This window comes from Pleurodeles waltl, chromosome 1_2 (genome assembly GCF_031143425.1).
Source record: "Pleurodeles waltl isolate 20211129_DDA chromosome 1_2, aPleWal1.hap1.20221129, whole genome shotgun sequence".
Classification (NCBI taxonomy): Eukaryota; Metazoa; Chordata; class Amphibia; order Caudata; family Salamandridae; genus Pleurodeles; species Pleurodeles waltl.
Genome location: NC_090437.1, coordinates 1,032,244,697 through 1,032,260,223, shown reverse-complemented (window position 1 = coordinate 1,032,260,223; position 15,527 = coordinate 1,032,244,697). Strand labels below are relative to the sequence as shown.

At 45.5% G+C, this 15,527-nt stretch overlaps 1 protein-coding gene across 2 annotated transcripts in view; it reads left to right on the top strand.

Annotated features, from left to right (window-relative positions):
• The window catches only part of LOC138247781 (uncharacterized), a 347,921-nt gene that overhangs the window by 318,806 nt on the left and 13,588 nt on the right, over nucleotides 1–15,527 (top strand). For both annotated transcript variants that reach the window (XM_069202121.1, XM_069202122.1), the window contains one exon: nucleotides 6,057–6,110. In XM_069202121.1, the coding sequence (XP_069058222.1) occupies nucleotides 6,079–6,110 (32 nt within the window). In that variant the 5' untranslated portion in view covers nucleotides 6,057–6,078. The remainder of the gene's footprint in view (nucleotides 1–6,056; nucleotides 6,111–15,527) is intronic.

The window sequence follows — 15,527 nt, the reverse complement described above, 5'->3', positions numbered from 1 at the left end:
TTAAAGATTGTTGGACCCATTGTGAAGTGGGAGCCCATTTAGTCTGTCCACCCTTTGTTCCCCAGTTGTAGAGTTGGTTTTCGACTCTCTGGGGAGGGATTTGGGTAAACTCCAATTCACCCATGGGGGGACAAAAATGCTGCTATACCTGTTTTGAGGTAGGTGAAGGGCCTGATGTCTGGGTGGGCCAACCCACCCCTTCCATTTATGGGGCATTTTTTGTCTGGTGTCTAGTGGGCTTCCTATCCTCTGGGGGCAGGTAGGGGGGCACTCTCCCAGTCTGACCCCATGAGGGCGGCAAGGCTTTGAGGCCCATTCTGATGTTGGTGCATAGCCCGATGCCTGGGCGGGCCACCCAATTCCTTTTTGTTTTGGAATTTTTTACACTGGTATATATTGGGTTTTCTGACTCCTGCTGACACACCCCCTGAATGGAGAAGATGGGGGGTAAATCCCCCAATTCACTCACTAGGTGGTCAGAAAAACTGCACCCTTTCTGGGATGTGGTTTCCGTAATACCCTTGTTTTTTATGGCCAATTAGTCCCTGGTTTCTAATGGATTTTTAACCCGGGTAGATTGAGGTAAACATCTACTATTTGCCTCTGGGCAGACAGAAAGACTGTTGTATTTGGGTGAGTGTGGGGCACAGGCTTATGCTCTTGGGGGCTCCTCCTTCACAGAATGTACTTTCTGTTGTCTAGTAGGTGGATCCCTATTAGGGAGCGCAGTCCTGGGGTGATCCCCTAGCAGAGCTCCACTAGGGAGAGATAGCATAGGAAAGAGGCCTCTCCTAGCTTGTTGAATGCTCGGGGAAGCATTATGTCCCCAGCACTGATCAAAAGTGAAAGCCTAATAGTGCCGTCTATTTTGACTTTGTTTAATGTTACATCACTGGGCTGTGCACGCTGCACATTATATCAAACATTTAAAAAACAAACACAATGCGAGGTAATCTTTTCGCCCCGCAATGCAACAGCTATTTTTTCATTATACAGTGAGTGATCCATTAACGATTACCTCATTAGCAAAAGGTCTTCCCCCACATTTAAGCGGTTATGTACCGAAAACATTTGTGAATAATACCATGAATATCATTTATGTTACTACAGTGGCTTGCCTTTTGCTACCCCTGGTGTTATCCTTGTACATTCTTACCTTGGAGGTTATAAAGCCTGTTAATAACATAAGGTGCACATGTCCCTGATGAGCTCTGTTTTTAAATGTGCATTCACGCTGGGACCCAGGACATCAGCCTATCATAAATAAAAACATTCAAGAAAGCAATGCATAATATACTGATATGAAATGTTGCTGTTGCACAACCTGGCAGTAGTACCATTCCTAACCAAGGGGCTCTAATCTGAAGTCCTGGGGAGCATTATTTGCTCCCCAGCACCCCAGCAATGTAATATTTGGCAGTAAGCAATTACAAAATATTCTTTTGCTTAGAAACACCTTAATAAGTTTCTAAAGTCATTGGTAGAACCTGTAGAATTCCAGAGAGTGCTCTGCTTTCCCTGCCTGCAAGCCTCTCAATAAAAAGGCTGTTCAACAAACTAATACCAGCATATGACTGACAAATACAAATGACTAGATTTGACAGTGCAAACATTTCACAATAGGTGATGTTGTAAATCCTTTTACTAATGCACAATATTACCCCATTACTGTATAACAGCGTCCATGAATACTTGGGGCGTGGGCCACAGGAGCTTTGCTGGGGCAAAAAAGTTAGTGAACAATCTTCCTGCCCATATTGCCTAGTTCATAACGAGTCCAAGGCTCCCTGTTTCTTTTTCTGTCCCCTATTTGCCTAAGTGTGGAAAAAATGGATAATACCACTATGTAAATTAATGGGCGTGAGACAACATAGGGTAACATTATGAATCCTAAGGAGTGAAACACGAGAAGTAATAGTGTTCGCAGTTTCTTGCTATTTGCACTAGGCTTGGAGACTGAGACTGAGAGTTAGCCCCCAAAAGGCCCAGCAAATATGTGGGCCTAGGTAGATACAGTTTAACATAGGACTCTGGTCTAGCATTTCATGTGATACGCAAAACCTATTGTGGATTGTTTGATGTAAATATTTGACATGGCCAATTGTATACATTTTATATGAATTTTTGTATGTATATGATCTTATGTCATTTTATCTATTTTATTATGATATGCACTTTTATGGCTTTTTAGCCAAAATAAAGTATTTACTGCTACTACTACCTTCTGCCATTAAGTGCTCAGTGGGGACGTGGCACATATCGAATGCACCAGGGGCACAAGCAAAGCAAAGAGCCACTAACAACAGAAGTCACTGCCCAAGGGCTGTGGAGCCCAACATTCAAGTAGGAGACCGAATTATAGAACGTAATCGCCATCCCGGATGGAAATATCTAATGCCCTTCGAGAGGGAAGTCTGGGAGGTGGAGAGAGTGAAAGGAACAATAGTAACCGCCAAGAGGGGCTCCCTGCAAATGTCCCGGAATGTAATGTGGTTTAAGAAAATCATTGAAGGAGGAGCTGGTGTGGAGGAGCAGGCTGAGGATAAAGATCTGGATGGGGGAGTTGTACCAAGAGAGGAGGCGAAAGAATCAAAGATGGAACCTGCCGGAAGTGAGTCCAGTGGGTCCCAACTATCACCATCATCTGGAAGTCAGCAACTGAGAGGATCTCGAGAGGTGACTGGGCGTCATCCATATCGATTGAGGGCAAATCTGCAGCTGAGCCAGAGATGTAAGGACTTTGGGCCAGATGTAGGTAGGTTTCCTTTTGCGAGTTGCAAATTGCGAGTCCCAGCGACTCGCAATTTGCAACTCGCAAAAGGAAATGCAGAATGGTGTCTCAGACACCTTCTGCAACTCGCTATGGGGTCGCAAAGACCCACCTCATGAATATTTATGAGGTGGGTCGCAGTTTGCGACCCCATAGCGAGTCTAGGCACTCACGGGGATGGTGGCCTGCTGGAGACAGCAGACCACCATGTCCGTGACTGCTTTTAAATAAAGCAGTTTTTTTTTTCTCTTTGCAGCCCGGTTTCCTTAAAGGAAAACGAGCTGCAAAAAGAAAAAATACCGAAACCTTTTTGTTTCGGTTTTTTCAGAGTAGGCAGTGGTCCATAGGACCACTGCCTGCTCTGAAAAAATATTTTTGTGAGCATTCGAATGAGTTACCATCCACTTCAAGTGGATGGTAACTGCGAGTTGGTTTGCGACCGCTTTCGCGGTCACAAAGCAACTCTACATCGTGATGCGGTTGCAAATAGGAAGGGAACACCCCTTCCTATTTGCGAGTCGGAATCACATTTTGCGAGTCGGTACCGACTCGCAAAATGTGATTCTGTATCGCGTAAGGGCTTTTGCGCCTCGCAAACGGCGTTTTTCACCGTTTGCGATGCGCAAAAGCCTTCCTACATCTGGCCCTTGGTTTGGTAAACACTGACACTGTGTAGGACCAGTTCTATGTTCTTTATTGTTTTCTTTATGAAAGGTTACTAGGGACGTAGTGAACCACCCAGTCACTACTCTATTTTGTATGATGCACATACACCGAGGGCTGGGTGCGTCCTGAGGGTATAAATAAAGGTGCGCATGTCCCTTGTGACAGAGCACGTCCCCACTATACTACCGGCCTGTGTGTCCTCTTACTTGTTTAGTCGTGACTGTATAAGGCATAGTCAGGTTGTGGTATAACCCGCACATTACAGATGGGAATATCTATAAAACGAGCAGGGCGGTGATAGCGTTTCAGCCTGGATAATTGTACAATGCATACAGTTATGCAGTTTGAAAATCGGACAGACTGATAGATAGTCCCCATTGTTTTCCTGAAGTGTATTCTTGGAAACTTGGCTGATGCAGCTTTCAAAACGTACTTCCCAAAGTCCCAGATTTTCGCTTATACAAAGGCGTTCCTCGGCAGATACATATTTAAAAAAAAATTCATGACTTGGGCCCTAGGAATCCAAAAACGAATACAATTATTATAACGCTCAGTGCAATGTGCAGATGTTAGGCCCAGGGCTGGATGTGCCGGCCCCCTCATTGTCTAAGAAGGAAACCCTGTCAATGTCCGAGTTCAATTCACAAGGTATGAAACAACAGCATGTTTCGGACTGTGATGTGTCATGGGACGGCTGTTCTTGGGAAGGTGATGATTGAGCACTTGGTATTTCATAGTAGTATCCTAGATAAAAGTAGACATGTTATGTGTTAGTAACGTGTTATTTTATTAACTTCTTTGGTACATTGGGTCAAAGGCCATATTATTTAACTTCCTGTGATGTCATTGGGGTCAAACAGTGTGTGATATCACTTTGCATTTTGTTTGAATCGAGGTCTATGAATATTAAATTGTCAATATCTTTTGTAAACGAAGGCATTTGAGCTGGCGCGGGTCCTCTGCTATGGTGGAGAAGCATTGCCCCCGCCAGCAGCTACAAATCTTTTACTACAAACCAATAATAAGCTATGGTTATTATCGTTTTGTAGTAAAAAGGGTGGGGCCACGAGCTATGATGAGGATGGAGGGGCACTGCTCAGCACTCCCCCCAAGTGAGCACATATGTTTGGCCGGTTGTCTCAGGCCGGCCAAACACACATGCGCACTGTGCTCTCTCCAGCCGGGCACTGTGTTACCGGGCTGGCGAGAGCAGGCACAGGCTCTCAGTCTGCATGGGAGCACCCTAACAGTGGCATTTGGGTTGGCTCAGGGCACGCTGGGAGCCTGTGTCTGCAGCTGCATCAGAGGAGCGGCGCAGTGGTGGCAGCGGCAGCAGTAAAGTTAAGTGGGTTTTTTGTTGTTTTATTTAAATTATTAATTCCGCCCCTACAAAGCACAGTGAGCCACTCCTGCATTTGAGTGTATTTTTTGTAAATGTTAGAGGGAAAATAATTATAAGCAATGGAGATCTGTGCTACATCTTTGCTATAGAAGCAAGATTATAAATGAAACAAGAATGGCTTTGCCCACTGAACGAAATGCCATTGAGAATTTGATTAGTGCACAGTCCTCACTAAAGAAGAATTACTTTAGCCCTGCCAGGGAAACAGGAGGACATCATGCGCATGTTAATTTTGGAAAGGGAGATAAGGGCACATGGGGAACATTATCGATGAAGCAAGTGAGCCTGGCTGGTGCGAGAGCACATCCTTTTTGGAAACGTCTGACCCAGACTAGAGATGGGTGCTCACTTGTCAACATGATAGCTCCACAATGCATGTGCTAATTGCCATGAGCTGAGACAGTGCATCAAGGAAATGGATGATTGGGTCACCATTCTCGCAGTGTGTCTCAGCAAGTGTCTTTACTAAACTTTTGTGTGCTTTTAAATGCACACATGAAGATTAGCATGCCCGCCCTTCTGAGGGCCTTCATGAGTCCACATTTCAAGCCAGGGTGTAGGGATTACATGCATACAAACGGACAGAATGGCTCCTGCTGCCCTGTTGACTGCTGGAAACCCTCCACGGGCAGTCCTGGCTTGCCATTGTAGAGGTGGCCAGTGGGAATGAACAGCATTCAAAGCAAGTGTTTGGTTTGTTCTTTGTTTTCTTTGCTGTGGAGAAACACCTGCACCCAACTAGCAGACGATGGTCCATTCCTTTTCAACTAAAGTAATAGTGCCTTTCCTCTCGTTCCTGTGTATTTCTAGCGAACCTCTCCATTTTTAATTCAATTTCAATATCTTGATAGCAAACCAGTGGCGATCCTTTACTTACTATAACCAATCATGCAAACAAAGAACGATTTCAGTCCTATAAAAGGTGGCTGTGTTGATCTTTAGTTGTCTGTTTCACTCAATTTATCAGTGTGTTCTATGGTAATGTGAAATGCTTTGACTTCAAAGAATTGGCATCCCCTCTAAATGGCAAAGTATTCAGGGCATTGTTCTTACATTTTTATGACCAGCATCATCTCCACCTGTCGAGGTGACATCTGTGCTTGAGTAGTAGTCATTTTAACTACCTGACTTTTTAAAACGACATTTGGTAAGATTTATAATGTACGTTATTGGTCCAAATTAGTAAAAAATGTTCTTGTCTCTTCTTGCTTCTTACAGATAGACAAAAAGAGGAATCCAGATGGGGTGCAGATGTTGTCGAATGATACAATGGTAGAGTAACTTAAATGGACAGCTATGCTAATTCATTCCTTTCCAAATGTGACTTTAGTTTTCGAAAAGAGTGTATGGAATTGGAGACATAACAGCTTTTATTTTTAAACAAAACATATGTGCTTCAATCCCTGCTCTTGTAGGCTTCCTGTAGAATGTGAAGAGGGTACTCTCCCTCCCAAAAGACTTTCTATAATCTTTCAGCTGAAGACTAGTTGCAATCTCAACGCGCACTGGTCTACTTTTACCATCATTGCCATCGTAGTGCTACTAACTGAGTTACCAACTAGAGGGATCAGAGAGGTTTTAAGGTTTCATGCAACATCCATAAAAAAGTTCCTTCCTTCTAGATCAAAACAGTTCCTCACATATGCGGAATGGGAGGGTGTTATAGAGATCATATGCAGTAATAATAGTGAGTTACTGCTGTGTTACCATATTGGAAACACACGTCACTATCCCTGAACGTTTACATTTTGGATGTGTGTGCCTGTGCGCAGTTAGTGACCTGGCCAAAGAGGGCATGAAAGAGCTGAAACTGAGTCATAAATTCAAAGCTGGTCTGAATAGGGACCCCCAAAATACGTTTGGTCCAGGGCCTCCACAATCCTTAAGCTGTCCTTGAGAGAGATCACTATTGTACATTGCTATTTTCACAGATCCTTTTCTTTTAATTTTACCGATAATCAGTGGAAATGAAGCTGCATATATTTGGACCGCTACAATCAGTACATCTTAAGTTTGCAGATTCAAATGTGTCCTTATGACTTTTATTGCACAGTTTTATTCATGGGAATGGTTTATTTTTGCTGTCTCGCTGCAGACACTTCTGTTCTATTACAGACAGTATTATATACAATACAACACAGATTCAGCCCTTGGTCATAGTTAGGTGGCTTTCTTGTCAGTTTCTGTTCCCTGCATTTTTGGGTGGCTTTCCTCTTTCTTCTTTGTTTGTCCCTCCCCTGGAACATACCTAGTTTAGCCTTTCTTTTGAGTGGCTAGAGCATTGCCTTCTACTGCTGAGGTCATGCTACTCCATTTTTTGGTTCTTTTTAAAAACTTTTATCATTTGTTTAGCCCTTCATGGTAGTCGTTGTCTTGGTTTTCAAATGGTGCTCACTCTTTACTGTGGTGCCCCATCCTTTCCCCACAACCCCAACTCTCCTCCTACCTGCCTCTCTAATGCTTCTTGGTGCCTCACAACACACAGATGTCAGCCTTGGTGATACGCTGGATGTTCACTTTACCCTGTCTGTCATACCAGTGCTTCTCCACTGTGTGCATTCAATGGATGGCAAATGTGGTGATACCCTGGATATTGTCCCCTTGCATCACCTGCCCCTCTCCATGGTGGTAGCCAATATTGACTATTGACTATAGCAGTAGTAGAGGCAAAGGAAATACAAGTAGTCGGCTGTGTGAAAAGTATAGAAAACAATGAAAGAAAGCATTGCTTTCTATAACTTCAAAATTACCATCATGTTGCATGACACAAAGTGTGTAGCATATACATGTCACAGCAGCGAACAAAGAAAGCAATGCTTCATTGCTTTCTGTGAGAAATTGGGTTGTTGATTGACTGGGTTGTGAGCCCTGGCCAAGCAGCAACCACAACTCTTGTCAGTGTAAGGCACAAGCAAAACCCCAGATTATCCTGTGCTTGCCTTTGGTAGCTTGGCACACAGCAGTCAGTCTTAACTTGAAGGGAATATGTAAAGTATTTGTACAACACTTCAAACAGTGAAAACACACACAAAAAGGATCCCACAACAAGTTAGAAAAATAAAATGTAATTTAATATTCAACCAAAATTACAAGAATCCAACACAAAGAAATAGAGTTATGAATTTTGAAAGAATAAACTATAGAACAGTGCATAGAAGCAAGAAGCTCCAACCGGGATATCTGGTCGTGCCGGACCAGGACAAAGTTAAAAGTTCAGGCCCACTGTGATGGAGTGTGAGCCATCTACAGAGTTCCAATTAGGCCAGCTGAACCAAATAACCTTAAATCCTGAGCGCGGAGCAATGTATGGGTCTGAAACAAAGATGTGTTGTGCAGCTGTGGAGATGTGTTGGCTCCGAGGTGCTTCGAGGCTGCAGTGTGAGATCCTGATGCGTCAACATCAAGGATCCTGTTGATGGAACTTGCGATTTGAAGACTGGCGTTGAGGATGCATGGTGCAGGCAAAACGATGCATTGGTTCTGATCCACACACTATTGGTGGTGCAGAGGTTTCGCTTCATCGTTGAGGCTGCCATCGACAAGGGATGCGGGGAGCTAGCTTCAGGGAAAGTGTTACGCAGTGGTGGTTCCGAAGGTGATGTGCTGGTCCCAAGATGCAGCAATGTGAGTCTGTTGCATCCATTCCTACCCACGCAGTACCAGTGATGTGCTGATTATGCTCCATGCAACAGCAACAAAGCGTTGATTCTGCACCTGCAGTAGAAGATGTGTTGGTTCCAGTGGATCAAGAATCTTAAGACCACTTCCATAGGTCCTGGACTGGAATAGCACTACTTGGAAGGGCAGCCTTACAGATACAGTGCCCAGGTGCAGAAGCATGGTGGCTGGAAGTCTTTTTTGTCCCTGATACTTTAAATCATAAGGTCAGCCAACTCTTTTTACTCCCAGTCAAGAGGACAGCAGGTAGCAGGTCGGGACAGAAAAGGAGGAGCCCTGCAGAGTAGCAGTCCAGCAGAGTGGTGGTCCTTCAGCAACACAACAGTCCTTCTTCCTAGCAGAGTATTCACACATACTGAAGTGATGCTGTTTGGGGTCCAGTTTATATACCCACTGGTGCCTTTGATGTAGGGGAGACTTCAAAGACATGCCTCCGAAGTGCACAGATGTCCTGTCCTTCCTGCCCTGGCTCAAGACTCACTACAGGGGGGTATGCAGTCCTTTGTGTGTGGACAGGACACATCCTGTTCAGCTGTGAGACTGTGTCCACCTCCTCCCTCTCAACCTTTCCAAGATAGCCCATCAAGACACATGTGGCCCATCAAGTCACACCTAAGCTCTCTTTCTGTGCGGGCATCTAGGGGAGATATACAAAGTCCAGCTATCAGTTGGAGCTGTCAGTTGGAGCCCTCTGTCTATACTCTCCTAAGCCACTGATCAGACACCTAGGGAACCCTTCTCCTCATCTGTGAGGCACCTAACCTTAAATTGCTCTCAAATGCATCCTAGTAGGTAGACAGTACCACCATGGCCAACAAAGTGATGTGGCCCTTTCCAACCTTTGGATCAGACTTCTGTCCCCAACTCAAGGGAATCTCTGTCCATCAGGGCAAAACCAACAGAGGCCACTGACAGCTGTCAGTGTCCACAACCAGGCATCAGGCCATCCAGGGGGCTCTGAACTCGGTGTTTTTTCAAAGTGGGGGACAGTAGCCTCAGATGTCTTGCACACTTTATCCACTGTCTTCCCACCAGTTCAGTGGTGGTATCCCACAAATGGTCAGTCAGCCCAGGGTATGTACCCTGAGGCAAAACTGGAGACAGGGGTGAGCGCTTCCTCACCTTGCTCTCCCATCAGGGGTCCCTGTACCCTCTGCTTGGCAGTGGTAACCCCAGAAAACTGAACTGTCAGGGTGCCTGTGGCGGCTGCTCCCCCCAGTTCCCCTAACACCGGGGGAAACTCATTCCCCAGTATGCAGTCTGTGGGCATCTGGGGACTAACTATGACCTTTCTCTGGGTCATCTCACAACCCCACTCCAGAGATACCAGGGACAAAGGGCAGAAGAAGGCTTCCCCATAAGTCTGAATTACCTATACACCTGGCTGGTGTACTGCTGTGGGGAAACTAGCCTTTTCACTATCATGGTTTGGCTAGCCCTGGTGTCCCTCAGAGCAGTGACTGGGACCCCATTCACTTACACCCGGAGGAAGTGTCAACGTCCGCCCTCAGGGATCACAAACTGAACCTCCCAGTCTACTTCCCAACTAAGGGAGATAATAGCATGGTCTAAAACCTACCCATGGGGACTACTTACACCTAAGGCCACATTGGTCACCCATGCAGAGGTCCCACCAGTGGGTGGTTTCTTAGGACAGACAGAGTACCCTTACTTATATCCTAGCTGAGAACAATCAAAGCAGCGAGGTTGGAAATGGAACGCCCTGGGCCACCCCTCCACGAGATCCGCCTCCCTGTTTTAAGAAGGGGAATGGGAACCCTTTCCTCCCCTTTTACTCTGGGACATGTCCATGTCTCCCTTAACCTCCTCCTCACTCTGCTGGGGGGAACCTGAACCTCCCTTCTTGGGGACACTCCCAGGAACCTCCTTTTGGACCTTGGTACTAATCCAGCAGTGCGCCTCCTTAGCAAGCTCCCTGGGGTACATGAGCCTGCTATCAATCAGTTGTTGTCGCAGGTCTGAAAAACAAAGACTGAATATGTGCTCCTTTGTAAACAAACTGTACAGCCCCTGGTAATCGTTCACTTCACTGCCCTTCACCCAATCATACAGCGCCTTGTAAAAAGGAATCAGCACAACCCCCCCAGGTCTGTTGAGCCAGCTTTTGATTGTCTCTAAACTTCTGCCTATACTTTTCTGGGGTCAGACCATAACTTCTGACATGGGCTCTCTCCATGACGGGATACCTTATTCTGCCCTCCTTCCCTAGGGCAGTAAGGTGTCCCTCCTCTCGCTAGCGATATCTCTCCACAGACTAGTACCCCAATCCTGCTCAGGGATCTTGTGGATCTGTAAGACAGTCTTACCAGGGGTAGCTCCATCGCTATGGCGAAGGATCATCCCACCCCTGTCCAAGAGCCAGGAAATGAAAAGTTGCTGGGGAGAAGGAGCCTGTACTAGTTTCCCAGTGAATTACACCGCATGGAGGGAAAGGCGCGTGAGGCAGCAGGAGATGGAGACGGTGGTAAGGTACATTTTTTTTTTTTTTTTTTTTTTTAAATGTTCCCGCCTCTGTCTCCGTTCCCTCCCCCCACTACTCCCCTTTAGATTTGTGTCAGCCACTGCTGAATCTTACAAGCCTCTAACCACCTGTAAATATTCTCTCCCAGAACAAAGTCAGGCACCAGATCTCTAGGAATGTGACCCTCTTGTCTCCATAGGGCACTGCATACGCTGCCAGCATCACTGCTGGACTCTGCCTGTTTGGCTATGAGGTCCAGCTCCTTAAGACTCAGCTTGTGAGCCAACATCCGTTTCCTCTCGTCTATGGCCAATTTCTTTTTCTCCAAGGCTCTCTCAACTGTCTTCTTTGCAGCCTCCATGGCCTGTCTCTTTTCTTCAATTTTAAGCTTAGCCACCTCAAGTTTGTATTCCCTCTCTTCAAGATCCTCAAGGAACTGGTTGCAGGGGAACACACCGGTTCCTACATGTGAAGAGGTCTCCAGTCCTGGGAGGAAATTACCCCCTCCTCAGCAGGTCGCAGTCCAAGACCTTACTGTGGGTCTTGCTCTAGTCCTTCCTCACTCTCCACTCTCCTCATCCTCCTGTTCATCTGTTTTGCCTGGCACATGATGAACCTCTGCCCATTGTCTTAGGGCTTCTTGGAGCAGTCCTCTCTCCTAACAAAACATCTTGCTTGGCGCCATGGTGTAGCTCTCCAGGTTGGGCAGCTAAAACTCCATCTTTACAGGTGAGGACAAAACACAAACAGTCAAATAGGTGAGTTTGGAAAAAAAAAAGCCAATTAGGGAGAATTTAAAATTAAAATTGGTAGTGTACACCAAATCACTCTATGGGACTGCACAAACACAACTCGTATCCTCACCACTGATCACCAGTGTGAGAAATTGAGTTGTTGGTTGACTGGGATGTGAGCCCTAGACAAGCAGCAACCACAATCGCTGTCAGGGTAAGGCACACGCAAAACCCCAAATTAACCTGTGCTTACCCTCTGGTAGTCTCGCACAGAACAGTCAGTCTTATCCTGAAGTCAATGTATAAAGTATTTGTGCCTCAAATAGTAAAATTGTGAAAACACCACACAAAAAGGATCCAAAAACAAGTTAGAAGAATAAAACTTGAATCAAAAAATAAACCAAGACCAAAACAACAAGAATCCAACAAGCAGAACATGAATTATGAATTTTTAAAGGATAAACATGAAAACAGCTCTTAGAAGCAAGAAGCATGAACCAGGGATATCTGGTTGTGTCGGACTGAGACAAAGTCAAAAGTTCATAACGACCGCGATGGAGCACGGGGCAGCTACAGGGACACAGTTAGTCATGCTGAACCAAAGTACCTTAAATCCTTGTTTCGGAGAGTTGCATGGGTCCAAAACAAAGATGTATTCCGCAGCTGGGGTGATGCGTCGGTTCCAAGGTGCAGTGAGACTGCGGTGTGAGATCCTGATGCGTTGACAATGAGGATCGTGTTGACGGCCTTTCAATGTGAAGACTAGTTCCAAGGATGCATGGCACAGTCGGGCCTGTGAGTTGGTTCTGATCTACACAGTAGCGTTGTTGAGGCTGCCGTCAATGATGCGCCAGGGAAAGCATCGCACAGAGGTGGTTCTGAAGGCCATGTGTTGGTCCCAAGATGCAGCAATGTGAGTCAGTTTTGCCGGTTCTGCCCCACGCAATATCTGTGATGCAATTGTTCTGCTCCACTCAACAGCTGTGATGGCATTGGTTCTGCTCTTGCAGCAAATGATATGTCAGTTCTGCTGGAGGAAGTACATTAGGCCCATTTCCAAGGGTTCAGGAATCGGGTGACACCACTTGGCAGGGCAACACACAGATGGCAGAGTCCAGGTGCAGAAGCAGGGTGGTTAGAAGTCTTTTATGTCCCGAAGACTTCAGATCAGTAGGCCAGCAAACTAGCCCTTTAAGTCACTTTGGGTTGGGGAGATGCAGGTCCGTCGGCTGTTGTTGGTTTTGAATCACTTCATCGGCTGTGGCTGGCTTTGAATCGCCTCATCTGTTGCGGCTATTGATGGTGTTTGAACCGCTTCATCTTCTGTATGATATACGTGTCTGGAGGAGAACTACTTATCATGGAAGAATAAATAAGAAAAATATGGACTGTTTGGGATGTGCTGTGGTCTGATCATTATTCTACTTGTATTTGCTAACCTTCTGGTTAGCAAACTTTACACCTTAGTGGCTGGGTGTTACACCACTTGGGCAACCCTTGGAGAATACATCTTTGGACTTTTATACATCATACTATTATTACTTTAGCACAAATTTGGGAAGTGCGAACCACGTTAACACAGCCACTGCTCACTTTCTGTATCACTACAGGTGGGTATTTAGCCCTTTGTGTGTGGACAGGACACAGCCTATTCATGTGTAAGTGAGGCTGTAGCCAGCTCCCCCCTCCCATCCTGCCCACGACGTCCTATCAAGAAACAGATGATCCTTCGAGTCACACGTAAGCTCCATAAATGTGTGGCTGCCTGGGGGAATACACAAAGCCCAGCTGCCCTCTACCCCAGTCATGTGATCAGAAACAGGCACGAGGCAGCAAATGGCTAAAGTAAGACAATTCCAACTTTCTAAAGTGGCATTTTCATAAATGCATTTTAAAATCTGACTTCACCAAAAGTTAGGGTTTTAAATTGTGATTCCAGAGCCCCCAAACCTGGAGGAGTAATGTTTTCCCATTTGGAAATTACGTTTATAAAGTGTAATAAGGCAATTCCATTGTTAACCTCAGGGAGAGATAGGCCTTGCAATGGGTAACAGTTTTTACTATCCTTGTTGCTTTTAGCCATTACACACCTTTCTACAGTACAAGAGTAACAGGCTTGCAACTCTGGATTTTTATGACAATGTTTGAATTTCTTAAAACAACCTCAAAGATGTACCTTCTCAGTCCTGGAAGACACACTGGCGGGCTAGGTGGATTGCAACATGCCAGTTTAATTATTCTATCTTAGATGCAACTTAAGAACTTCTTGCTGTCATTTAAATCTCATTGGGCAATAAAATTTAAGTTAAGTCCTTTATATTGTACAACAGATGTTTTCCAGCCATGCTCCTATTCACCAGAAATACTTTTCAACATTATTTAGTTCAAATAACCCTTACATCTTCTACAGCCCATCAACTCACCACTGAGACAAATCAGAAAATAGCAGGAAGATGTGCTTTCTCAATCATACCCGCTACCCAAAGGGACACACTTCCTAATCCATATCTGTACCACTAACTGCTATTATCGGTAGGGATGTTTTGAAAAACACATTATTTGGTCAATAAACTACACTTAGCTGCACGTTGGCTGTGTTGATGTCTACCTGCTCAAAAGTGTTAAGAATCCACGTGAATCATCAAGACCATGCTCTGGAAAAAACATAAAATAACATCAGATAATCCACATTGGGTCAATCTAAACTCACCAAAAAGCTTTGAGAGCTGTATTTTATACCTCAATTATAGTGGAAAGCAAAAAGAACCATTGATGGATGGAATGCTGAAGAATGCAAAGAATCACTCCCAGTCACAAAGATCTGGGTTTAATCCATTCTTTTTTTCCCCAGCATGCCACCCCAGTTTGGACCCAGCCATATGCCAATCAGTCTTGACCCTGTTCCTCATGGGAACAGTACAGCCTGCACTGCCAGGCCAGGTCCTCCCTGGACAGGAATCAAGCATCCTGGGACCGGTTTTGGGGTATCACCCCTCATCAGCCAGGCTAGTGTGAATCCTGATGCGCAGTGAGCACCGGACCCACGTATTGGCATACCCTGCCGTCTTAAGGAGACAAAAGCAAAAAGAGCGGATGATGGATGGAATGGTGAATAATGCAACTATTCACCCCCAGTGACAAAGATCTGGGTTTAATCCAACGTTGTTTTTCCCAACATGCCAACCCAGCTTGGATCCAGCCATATGCCAATCAATCTTGACCCTGTTCCTCATGCAAAAAGAACTGCCTTAACTGCCAGGCCAGGCCCTTCCTGGAACGGAATCAAACATCCTGGAACTGGTTTCGGTGTATCACCCCTCATCATCCAGGCTAGCTTGAATTCTGTGGCGCACTGAGCAGTGGACCTATGCCTGCGCATACCCTTCTCACTTAGGGCAACAAAAGCAAAAATAACAGATGAAGATGGATAGAATGCTGAAAAATGCAAACATTCACCTTCAGTCACAAACATCTGGGTATAATCCATCATTTTTTTTGCCCACCACGCCACCCCAGTTTGGACCCAGCCATATGCAAATCATTCTTGACCCTGTTCCCCATAAGAACAGTCCAGCCCAAACTGCCAGGCCAGGTCCTCCCTGGACCAGACTCAAGCATTGTTAGAAATGGGGTCTCTAGTTGGCAAAGGTATACACCCTTGTCCAAATAAGGACCACAATCCTAGTCAGGGTAAGCTAGTCAGGGTAAGTCACACACAATCCAAATTATCCTGTGCCCGCCCTGTGGTAGCTTGGCATTGAGCAGTCAGGCTTAACATAGAAGGCAATGTGTAAA